Here is a 12,653-nt window from a genome sequence, read left to right as displayed (position 1 = left end):
GAATTCATAGAATCACAGAACAGAGTATGCTGAGTTGGAAGGGATCCATAAAGGTCATTGGGGCCAATGCCTGAACCTATGCTGGAAACCTCAAGAATCACACCATGTACCTAAGAACATTGTCCAAACACTTCTTGAACTCAGACAGGCTTGGTGCTGTAATTAACTTCCCTGGGGAGCCTGTTCCAGTGCTCAACCATCCTCTGGGTGAAAAGCTTTTTCCTGATATTCAGTTGAAACCTACTCTAGCACAGCTTAATGCAATTCCTTTTAGTCCTGTCACTGGTCATCAGAGAGACGAGATCAGTACCTACCCCTTCTCTTCCCCTCATGGTGATGATGACTACAATGAGGTCTTCCCTCAGTCTCCTCAAGGCTGAACACAAAAAGTGGCCTCAGTTTCTCCTCATACAACTTTCCGTCCAGACCCTCCACCATCCTCATAACCCTCCTTTTGTTGTTGCTTTCTAAAAGCTTAATGTCTTTTTTGCACTGTGGTGCCCAAAACTGCATACAATATTCAAGATGATGTTGCCCCAGTGCCCAGTAGAGTGGGGCATTTGTCTCCTTTGCTGGACTGGGTATGCTTTCCACTCAGAGCACAGTTGACCCTCCTGGCTGCCAAGGGCACTGCTAACTATTCAACTTGCCCCCAACCAGGACCCCTAAGTCCCTTTCTGCAGTGCTTCTCTCCAAACTCTCATTCCCCAGACAACACACACAACCAGAGTTCCCCATCTCGCATGCAGAATCCAACACAATCCCTTGTTAAACCTCATATGGTTGGTGATTGTCCATCTCTCTAGTTTGTCGAGATGTGTCTCAAGGCCTCTCTGTTGCTAAGGGATTTGACATCTCCTCTCAGTTTAGTGTCATTGGCAAACTTTGTATTTCTTTAAGTTCTGAGTCCAGGTTACTAATGAAGATCTTGAAGAGAACTGGTGGGAGGATGGAGCCCTGTGGAACATGACTAGTTACCCGCAACCAGCCTGATGGCACCCCATTCACTATATCTCTGTGAGGAAGATGCTCACCCATCATGTAGCAGTTATCTAGCTGTATGCTGGACATTTTGTCCAGAAGGATCCTGTGTGAGACAGTATCAAAATCTTTGCTGAAATACAAAAAGATTACATCTACTGGCTTTCCTAGATCAACTCAATGGGCTACCCTGTCATAGAAGGAGATCTGGTCAGACAAGCAGGACTTTTCTCTCATGAAGCTGTGCTGGTTGTGACCAAGGACAGTGTTATCTTTCACATGTTTTTCAATACTTCCCAGAATAACCTGTTCCATGATTTTACCAGGAACACGGGCAACTGAAAAACAGAAGGGAAGTAAATGGCTTTTTTAATTCACAACTGCTCAGCTTATTGTATTACTATCAAAATAATGCATGGTCTTTCCTCCAATTACACATTCAAATAGTATGTATTTGACTTCATAGATAAAAGATTTTGAAGTTGCTATAAAATATTATATGTCTTTTTAATTATAAGGAGACCTTTCCCGTCCCATGAGATTTATTACAATTTTGCTTACAACTGATTTGAAATCATTGAAATGAGTGTTTCAATACATAGTTATTGGTACAATTGCTGATTATGATCATAATTAAGAAATGTAATATTATATTTTCTGCTGACTTTTCAGGGCTTTGCTCAGTATTCTGTGCTCTTTTATGGTTACTACAATAACCAAAGGACAATTGGATGGCTCAAGTTCAGGATGCCTCTTTCATATTTCCTTGTTGGGGTTGGGACTATTGGCTACAGCTTTATGATTGTCATTCGAACGTAAGTGTTCTTTGCCTCTGGAATAAAGTATATTCAAAAAAGCAGATAATTCCACTGTGGAGCCCTGAGACCATCTTTTCAAAAATACAATAATTGTAAGGACAGGGCAATGCAAGATCAAGTGCAAGGTCACAGTTATGTAAAATTCCTTGAACCAGTATTTGTCTATCTGTAATTCTACACCAGAAGCTCTGTTATAGTGTTTTAAAAGTGGGAATAAATTGATTGAAATAACAAAACAATTCTACCCTGAACTTCAGAATGAAGAACTAATGCATAAAATATGAAAGAGAGCTGTCAGCCCATCATTTCATAACACTTGGAATCTTTTCATGATACTTGTAAGCTAATGTCCAGGAAATCCAATTTTTCTTTCTTTAATGATACCTTGTGTTAGCTAAACTATTTTACAAAACAGGAAAGAAGCATGAGGCAGATAATTCCATGTGTAGCTCACAGTCAGCAGTAAATGCTGCCAAATAGTATAATCTTTAATACTTTTGATTCAAGCAAAATGAGCACCTAGAACAATAATACATTTAGCTCTAGTGCTGGATTCACAAAATGCCTGTGGTGAAAAAAAATCAGAGCATCACAGGTCAAGATTCGAAGACACTTGTAAATAGAGATAAAAATGCAGTTAATCTATTTCCACTGTTTTGTGCTGAAGGCAGTATTTTTCACTTGCATGAGAACTAGATTAATTAATGCTTTGTTTTTCAAACTAGTTTTCTGCATAGAGCAACAAGCATTTCAGAAAAAAAGTCTTCACTCACATATATATGGTTTTGGAGTGCAGTAATTAGTTTAGCTTAAAAATATATTTTAAAATATTTTCAACAATGCAGCTGCCAAGAATAAAAGAGTATTCATCTCAGAAAATTTTATTTCAATGACTGTCACTCAGACAAAAAAAAAATCTTTTGAGTGGAAAAATCTTTTAGCTCAAACAACAAAATATCTTTGAGGAAAAAATATATGTGCTAATTTTCCATCTGGTCGTATGGTGTTAATGCTGACCAGTATTCAAGTAATCATGTGAGAGTTCTTGCAGTCTTCTGCTCTTTGTGTTTCTCCAGAAAAAAGCACAGTGGTCAGAGATACTAAAAGCATTGTAACAGAAGGTGTTACCATTTTTCTGTAGTTGACTGAGAACTGGGAAAAGGAATATCTACATGAAAGAGGTAGTGAGAATTATAAGCCCTATTATTTTGTTTAGGGGAAATATTTTGATTTGGGGTTGCTCTTCTCAGCTCTTAAAGTGCACGATGTAAAATGGAAACATTTCTGATCTCAAAGAAATTACATTCTAATGACAAGACTGTTCATTATTTCAATAGAAACTCTTCAGAAGGAATTCTTAGTCTTAAGCCAAAACAGGGCTTTCATGATCTCTGACCCTTCTGTATATGATCAACTCTGGCACTGATTTATGGCATCTCAAAAGGATTTTCTGTATTATTTGCTTACTATTATCCTCTTAGATTTGAGAGGATGTGTTTTATTGGACTGTTAAAAATGTGTATGTAGAATGCATTAATATTAATATAATAACATAACTCTGCTGCACTAGTGAGTTTTAAAATATGTCTTGCCTTTTCTTTATCAATAGATAACTACATTACCGAAGGCTAAGTGATTTGTACCTTACCAATACACTCCATTCTTGTGCTTAATGATTTGAATTAGGTAGCAAATTATGCAGAAGTAAAATCACGACAATCCTTTGACAGAGAATTTTGTAGTTAAGAGGAAGAACTATTTATCTGAAGAAATAATTTGCTATTTCTAGGTACTGTTATAAATGTCTTTTGTGTGTGTATAGCAGATGGAAAGATCTATTAGTGATATTTCATATGCCATGTTTTCTTCTGGCTTGTTATTTTAGAATATTTGTTATATTCTTTGCTGTATTTATATATTTTGTTTTGTTGTATTTTTATTTTTTGTTATTTTATAATGTTTTATTTATTAGATTTTTTTTTTCTCTTTAAGAAGTATGTAATAAAATCTATTGTAGTTCAGGATGTTCTGCAGCTTTCTATTTAAGAGATTTCTTGATGTGTTTTTTCTACTGAGTTTCTTATCTCGCAGAGTTTTGCCAAGGTGTTAATGAAGTACATTCATTGTTTCTTATCTAAATGTATATTGTAAGCTTATAAAATGTCTAAATATGAAATTCACCACCCCTTTCTCTTGGTTTTTTTTTCTTTGAGAAAAGAGTTATTATAACTGACAGGAAAAAATGGTAGTTTGGCTTATTTTCCCAGAAAAATATTTGACCTTAGAAACAATTTAAAAATCATGCTTACAATGTAGAAATAGTTATAATAAGATCTTCCTGTGTCTTTCTGCCTTTTGTAGAATGGCAAGGAATGCAAATGAAGAAGGTGGTGGAGATGACACTAGTTTTAATTTCAGCTGGAAAATGTTCACAAGCTGGGACTACCTGATTGGTAACCCTGAGACAGCAGATAATAAGTTTGCCTCCATCACAACAAGCTTTAAGGTAAAACAGAGATCTCTGAGGAGAGGTAACACTATTTGTCTTTCATACTAGTTTGAATCAGATGGAACTAAGGTCAAGTGTAAGCTATGCCTGGGGCCTAGAAACTTAAATTCAGTCAACATCTGTATACCCTTCAGCATCTGGATCTTCATGTCTTGTCATGTTATTTTTTCATTTAAATTGTGGAAGAAAAAGTTTAGCATCTTTTGTGTGCTTGTGCTGACAGTACTAGCTTTAGAAGAATGATTATACTGTAAAAATAAGATTTTCCTTTTTCTCATCTCTGATGGCTTCCAATTTCTGTGGTGCTTGTCTGAAAAACTATTTTTGGAATGTTACTAATATTTTGCTAACCTCACTTTATCACCTTCTCTTGTTAGAGAGAACATGTATAATTAGATAAAGTAATAGAATCATCTATAAAGGGCTACTTCTAATGCCATAAGAATTGGCCTCAGAAGTTTGAGTGTATCCTTGCTTTTCAGTAAGAAAAGGTTACTTTTCTTGCACAATATAATGCTTTTATTTTTAAATTGATTATGAAATATAGCTCAGTTTGTAAAACAATGGAAGATGTTCTTAAGCCTCTTTGCAGTGTACAGGTATGTTGATTTCAGAAGTCATTGTGTCAGGAATCTGGAGCAGGGTGTGACATGCACTGCTGTGAAAACAGTACAGGGAATATACTCTATATGTGGAATGTTAAAAAATGTGTTTCTACACTGGAATCTCTGGTACACATCTGTGTAGAATGTAAAGAAAATTTTATTTTTCTATGTAATAATGTACAGGAAATACACTGGCAAATGGTTGCTAGACAATTAAAAAGATACTAGGCTTGCAGACTCACAACATGCATCATGGAAGCTGCACGACTCAGTTGCACACACCACCTTTCCTGTCTGCAGGAATGATGCAGTGAACATACCACCTCATCCTCCCCACCTTCCCAACCGCAGGCATAACAGATAACTGCACGCAAAGTTAGTGTAAGTCATCAAGAAAAGGTCCTGTAAATGCAAATACTGAAGAAATACCAACTGAAAGCACTCTAACTGTGTAAGCTTTCACTGTCTGCCTACTACAGTCAGATGCTGAAAGCTGTTTGAGGAAGAACACAAATTGGTTGAGGCAAAGGTTTAATTTTGTGAAATAAACTCATGAAGCTTTACTGTGATCCTTGCAAGTAAGCAAGGAATCTCAGAGATAAAGGGTGAAGTCTTGGCTTGGATGAGGTCATTGGAGTTCTTTTCATAAGCTGCTGCAATCTGCTTTGATTTATGTGACAAACACAAGCTGTAAAAAGAGCAGAGCCATGCAGGGCAATTATTGCAATGCGGGAGTTCAGTTTCTTCTCTGGGCAATTGATCACTGTGCCAAAGTGAGAAACTGTAACCAAATTCCCTTCCATAAGGGCACTCCAGAGCAAAAGTTCTTAAGATTTATCAGTCATGACCAAGGGTAAATGTGGGGCAAATATTTTATTCTGCAATCTGAAGCTCTGCACTATCTGCCTTTTGGGTGATTTCTACATTTGGATCGTCTTTCTATTCTTCTGAATTGCTGACTTTCAGAATAAAAGTTTTTCCTTTTATTTTTGTCAGAAATGCACAGTTTTATATTGTAACAGTTCCTTTTCTGACAGATAAGCACATATTTATCCTGCTGTGTTACTCAGCCTCATATTACCTTGCAAGCTGAGAGAGCATGCTGGTTTCTTTTTGGCACATGAGTCAAGTGTAACAAGACTCAGTAGGGACACACTCAACAAGGAAAAGCAAACCCTGAGGAGCCAAACCCCCAGAATTTGCCAGTGCCTAAACAAGATTTTACGAGGTAATATAAGCTCATATCAAAACATGAAGCACAGGTGTGCATTTGCATCTTAATAATTTATTTAACTGACTTCTAACAATTTAGGAAATGACCATTAAAGTATTCATAATATTTTTTTCTTTCTAACAAGTGCAGGAAGCAATTGTGGAGGAGCAGGAGAGTCGAAAAGAGGAAAATATTCATTTGACTCGATTTCTGAGGGTTCTCGCTAACTTCTTGGCCCTATGCACACTTGCTGGAAGTGGCTACCTCATCTTTTTTGTTGTCAGAAGATCCCAGAAATTTGCCTTGGAAGGTCTGGAGAACTACGGGTGGTGGGAAAGAAATGAAGTTCGTGCTAGCACATTTCTATATTATGTGGTTTGTAGATGTGTTCCTCTGCTCTGTTTGTTGCCTTTTCTTTTCCTGATGATTTAAATACTCTGATTGTGGGTGATAAATGTCTAACAAAAGAATTTCTTTTGACTTTTGGCTTCTTGATTCATTAAATAGCTTGGTTGCTTTTTTCAAATGTCACTTTGTATTTAGTTTTCATTTGAAGCCTTTACGTTTCCACCTCCATGCTTTTAAGATTGTTTTCCAGACACTCTATGGACTTACAAGATCACTCCAAGGAACTCTCCTATTGCTTTCTTCATGTGACTGGCCCAAGAAAAATTACTGATGTATGGGCACAAACAAAGATATCTGGGGCCTCATGGGTGCAACTCTGCAGTATAGCAGCTGGTTGAAATTCATGCTTTCCAGTACCACTTGCACTCTCCAATGGTCCTACACCATTTCTTTGTGCCTAATCTGTGCCTAATGCTTTCGTTCTAAAGCGGACGCAGCCTAGAACTGCATAATGATGATAGTGATTGTGTTTGCTGTGACAGTGTGCAGTGTGCACCTAAAGTCAGTGCTGTCATATGAAAACCTGGGAAAATTTTACTATCTTAGCAAAGATACTGCTGTGTATGTTGTCAAATTTGTTTGTTACTTAAAGTCCCAGAAAGTTGAAACAGGCAATGGTAGAACAAGGAATATCAATCTGGAATTTTCAGCATCCAAAACCTGACCAAAATCTCAAGTAATCCACCTTTGGAATCTGAAGAAATAGGGCTGTTAAGACTTGATCTGATTTTTGATCTTATGGGAAAGGAAAATCATGTACAAAACTGTTTTAAAGCAACACAATCTCTAAGTGAGTCAACAGATTAGCAGAGAAAAGCAGGTCAGGAGGAATTCAGCTTTCTATCAGTTCAAAAGTGTGGTAATGGACTTATATTAATAAGACCTGTGCTACCAAAAGGTGTTATATTAGCTTATGTTGCAGTCTAGAAAGTAGATGAGTGTTTATATTCATCGTTTTACTTTCATTTGTATAGTAAAGAAAATACTGCTAAGAAGACACTGTTATGACAGAACTAAGATCTTTTCTAGAGAAGAGTGAATAAAGCAACAGTAACATTATTTGGCTAAAGAATTATTCCAGTTGACAGGCAATTAATATATTTATGAAGTAGAAAACCATGCCCTTGATTGGATATTAGCATTTAATCACATAAATATATTTGGCTCCTAGGTAACTGACATTTACATATTTTTCTTATTTTATAGATCAAGTTTCCTTATATTTGCATCATTAGTAGGTGAATTAAGATTTTGACCAGAAAAACATCCCATTAACACTTAATGTACTACTTAGAGTAAGTGACAGTGCAACTCGCACATACAATGCAAGCTGCAGTATATAAAAATTTACATTCTTCATAAAATTACTAAGCTCTTTTTGTATGAAATTTTGTCACACTGAATGTAGTAAGGGATTGAAAACTGTTTGCATGCAATTAAGGTGTCCATGAAGCAATCCAGGGTAAACACATTTTTTGTCATCTCTTCCTGAAGCTCACAGCAAAATAAAGTACCACCGGTGACTTCATGGAAAAAAAGACCTCTTTTGCGCTGATTCTCCTTCTCTCCCATAATGTTGTCAACTTTTTAGCTTCATTTCCATATCAGCAGTACCTAGTTCTATCAGAACGCAGTTCACATACATTTGTCTAGATGTAATCATTATGGAGAGGAGGAAATTAGTGGAAATAGGCAGACTGGGACCGTGGATGGATTTCATCATTCTTCCTCTATGGCTGTGGCCTCGTGTTTCATTATGGATGAATCATGATTCTGCACTGAGTACCCATTTTCCTATGACTATGGAAATTTTGATAAAGAGGAGAATAAAGCCACTGATTTCCTTGGCAAAGTATTCTGAAATTGGATGAAAATTGGTGAATGAAATTGACTTTTCTTCTTTGATAAGAAGATATCTTGCAGTGCTAATAAGTAGCATGAGCATCTCTTTGATACCGAGCACCCTGTTTTCTCATATATGTTATTGTAGTTTTTAAAAATAAAGCTACTTAAAAGCAGAGAAAACATATGAGGAAACAGAATGTTTTCTCTGAATCAGAACCAGAATAAAAAATACCCTACTGATTAATGTTTCTAGAAATGAGTATGGAGGATGATTACAATGAAGTTATTATGCCATGTTGTCAGTAAATTATCTATTTAATTCCAGAAATAATCGATTATTATTATGAAATATAATTTTTAAATGTATTTTTTGATTTGAAATTATTTACAGAAAAAAATACGTCTTATTTAGAGCTTTCTGCAGCAGCAGTTAGACAAATCTATAACTAGTGCAATCATTGTTAGTGAAAGTTATGATTTATTTTAACTGACTCCTTATTCTTAATGAAGTTAGCATTTAACCAAAAAGCAGGTGTTTTGATGGTGACCAAGACAATGTTTGATACTTTGAAGGTGAAAAAGTTTGCACAGTTCAGTACAAAGAGAAATTAACGAAAATTTTTATTACCATAACGTCATCACCTACTCATACCAAAAATTAGGAATATCAACCATAAGAGAAAAATTATTCAAAGCACTAATGTATGAAATTGACAGAGCTATTGATATAATAAGGTAAAAGGTAACAGGTCATTCAAATATAAATTCTGCCTTCTTGAATTATAAATCCAAATCACGCAACAGATGATAGCCACAAGGTTTTGGTTGCTTGTTTCTCTTTTGAGTGTTATGAGGCAACAGTGACTTGTTACTCTAACAAGATAATGCCAATCACAAATAATGCTATCTAAATAAATAAGAAACATTAGTGAATTCCTGTAAGCATTAGTAAAATATCAATATATTCCTCACAGGGTGCTGCAAGCCATGCACAGAATACACTACCAATTGCCTACAAGTGTAAAAACAATCATTTATTAGCTCTAGATTTAATTTAAACCTAAGAATATAAAAACAACAAAAGGAAAACTATTTACTTCTATTCATTAAGAACACCAATCAAATGGATCTAAATTTTTAGGAGTGGGAATATGCACAGTTGTAAGTGAGTGGATGTATATGTTGCTGTAGTGCCTTGCTGCTGCCATATTACATCTGAGAAGCAAGAGCAGCAGAGTTCACTTGCCTTATTCAGCTTGGAGAAGAGCAGGCTGAGGTGATCCCATCAAAGGCACTGACCTCTGTCTGGGGGCCAGCAACATGACACAAGGAAAAGAAATTAAGCTGCTTCAGAGGAAATTCAGACTAGACATTAGGAAAAGGTTCTTCACTGACAGGGTGGAGTCATTGGAACAGACTACCCAGGCAGGTAGTCAGGGCACCAAGCTTATCAGAGTTCATTCAGTGTCTGGATGACAGTCTTATTCATATGGCTTACTTTTGCATAGACCTGTGGGGAGCAGAGAGTTGGACTTAATGATCCTTACAGGTCAGTTCCAAATCGAGATCCTATGTGATTCTATAATTCTGTGACATCTAGTTTAACTTCGGGTAAGATCTCAGATATATTGAATTTAGTGCAGTGTTTTTGCAGAAATACTTTTTATAGAATGTGTCTTTGGGGAGGATGGGGTATAGAAGATAGGATAAACCAGTACTAAAAATAAGTTTTGTTCAGTCCTTAGTAGAATTTTGGTTAAATTGTAGGTTCTAGTCAGAATAATTAATTTTGAATAAATTGGACATTTATATGAAATGGAAAATGAAAAAAAATCATTTATCTATCTGCAGTAGATTGCATCTGACTTTTCAAGCCTTTCTTCCTTTGTGAAATCAACTTGTGATACTCAGAATGGATTTTGCTTTTTGTTAAATCAAACCCCTAATATAATGTAGTAATGGAAATATATTCTTCATCCAAATCAATAGTAATAGAAGAATTATTTTCTAACTTTTCCCCTGTGAACTTAAACCTTTTTCGCTCTGCTCCTCCTCAGGTAAACATGGTCATGTCACTTCTAGGAATGTTCTGTCCAACTTTGTTTGATGTAATCAGTTCTCTGGAAAATTACCACCCTCGAATAGCTCTGAGATGGCAACTGGGACGAATCTTTGCCCTTTTTCTCGGCAATCTCTACACTTTCATTATTGCCCTAATGGATGAAATCAACCTTAAGGCAAGATATTTTGTTTATAATTTTTAACATGTAGCCAGGTAAGTTTGGGGACTTCCAGTCAGGGCAGACATGTCAGTGAAAGAATTACTTTTCTGTCTGTACTTAAATTACATTCATACCTGAGCTAGGAGTAGGAATGCTGGAATAGAAAAGGCTGACACTTGGTAAGAAGCTCATGTTGTTGTTGGGTATTTTTTTCTTGATTTATTTCTTAGTTGGAAGAAGAAAAGATAGTCAAGTATAACATGACAATATGGGAAGCCAGTCTGTACAACGGTACTATTCCAGAAAATTCCACTGCTCCTCCACTACAGGTTGACCCTGCTGATGTACCCAGAGGGCCATGCTGGGAAACAATGGTGGGACAGGTAATGTAGTTGCTTTGAGCTTATATTTGAAAATAGGTCATAGTCTGTTACAGGGTTACATCTCAACCCTCTTTATTTCTGCTAATAATTGTCATTAAGATGGTAAAATATGAGCAGTAGCAGACGGGAGACTTTTCTTTGAGAGAATGTTCTTTAAAAAAATTATTTTATTTTATTTTGAACCCTGTCTAGCAGGAATTACTTTCTCCTGTTAGTTGACACCTTTGAAAAGACTTCTTTTTCCCGCCTCCTTTTCCCTGTCCTCTTGACTTATCTTCTTTTCCTGATTCCATCTTTGTCTTGCAAAACCTGTTCAACAATTTTGAAAAATAAGGACATGCATGTAAAACAGCTCTTACAGCAGTATGTTTTTGAGAAGGCATTTCTATCTTTAGCCAAGTAATATAATGCAAAAGAACAACAGTCATTTAATGGTAAATCTGCTCAATCAATTTATTTGTTTCAGTTGAATATATATTAACCCAACAATAAAAAAAAATTGGTTTCCAAACACTTTTCTAACATACCCTCTTCCTCTATTTGATCATACTTCACTGGTATTTTGTCCACAAGAACAAATTTAATACTGAATCACTTTTGCTGTTGCTCCATAACTCTGACAATCTGTCCTTCTCAATGAATGAATCACCAGCAGGGAGCATATAGACAGAAAAATCAGGCCCTCTCTTCTTTTCACTGATGCTGAATAGCAAGCTAATGCTAAGAGCTCATCACTTTCCCCTTAATTTCCTATTAGGGAAAGTAATAGTTTATGGGACTATTGGCTTGTGGCAGTAGGCTTTAGTGGAACATACAAAAATAAAAGTAGAGAAATGAGGATTTGCATTAAGATTTTCTTCTTTCCTCTCTGTATTCACTGGGCATTGAAACTCCCTAAAAAAGAAGATACTCCCTTTTTTTTTTCTTTAATAATCTTAAAGTCAAAGGGATCAAAAGCAGTTTAAGATACCAGCTCAGATTCTGTTATAGCAGCAATCTTAACCAGAAGGCTTTCCTAGTCTGATCATACCCTGGAAATCTCATCTAATAATATGAACAAAAATTAGAGTAAAGGATACCCCTAGCAAATGAGGAACAGTATTTGTCTTGGCATTACATACTGAGTGATTGTAGAGGAGGATCAGAGTCTTTTTCATGTTGAAGCAGGATAAGAACAATTTCAGATCTCGTCCAGTATTTAATTATTATTTAACTATTAATTATTGAAATATATTTTTAAAAGGGAATATTGCTCTAACAGGAATTTGTGCGCCTGACAGTCTCTGACACGATGACAACATACATCACGATTCTAATTGGCGATTTCTTAAGAGCTGTCTTCGTTAGGTTTTTCAATTACTGCTGGTGCTGGGACTTAGAGTACGGATTTGTAAGTATCTGATTTTAAATGTCTTTGTTATCTGTCACTTCACTTTTATGTAACAAAATGCATTTTCCTTTCAATCCTACAGTTAACTTTCAACTAGACACATCATCTTCAACATCCCTGAAGAACATCGCATTAGTTTTTCTCAGAATTAGCTTATGCCCTAATATGTGTCTTTTTCCTTAGATTTTGGTAACTTAAGGAATATCAAAATCAAATGGAGGCATTTGAATACAGCATGGGCAGAAAAATTGTCAACAACACACCTGCTTGTAGGGGATC

General features: G+C 35.9%; 1 protein-coding gene across 1 annotated transcript in view; it reads left to right on the top strand.

Annotated features, from left to right (window-relative positions):
• Positions 1–12,653, top strand: part of TMC1 (transmembrane channel like 1) — a 57,298-nt gene that overhangs the window by 33,182 nt on the left and 11,463 nt on the right. The window contains exons 9-14 of the mRNA XM_071580836.1: positions 1,654–1,796; positions 4,161–4,305; positions 6,277–6,471; positions 10,437–10,616; positions 10,832–10,984; positions 12,246–12,374. Coding sequence (XP_071436937.1) covers positions 1,654–1,796; positions 4,161–4,305; positions 6,277–6,471; positions 10,437–10,616; positions 10,832–10,984; positions 12,246–12,374 — 945 coding nt within the window. The remainder of the gene's footprint in view (positions 1–1,653; positions 1,797–4,160; positions 4,306–6,276; positions 6,472–10,436; positions 10,617–10,831; positions 10,985–12,245; positions 12,375–12,653) is intronic.

The sequence above is a fragment of the Pithys albifrons genome, chromosome Z (assembly GCF_047495875.1).
Source record: "Pithys albifrons albifrons isolate INPA30051 chromosome Z, PitAlb_v1, whole genome shotgun sequence".
Taxonomy (NCBI): domain Eukaryota; kingdom Metazoa; phylum Chordata; class Aves; order Passeriformes; family Thamnophilidae; genus Pithys; species Pithys albifrons.
This window is presented reverse-complemented; position numbering and strand designations above follow the sequence as displayed.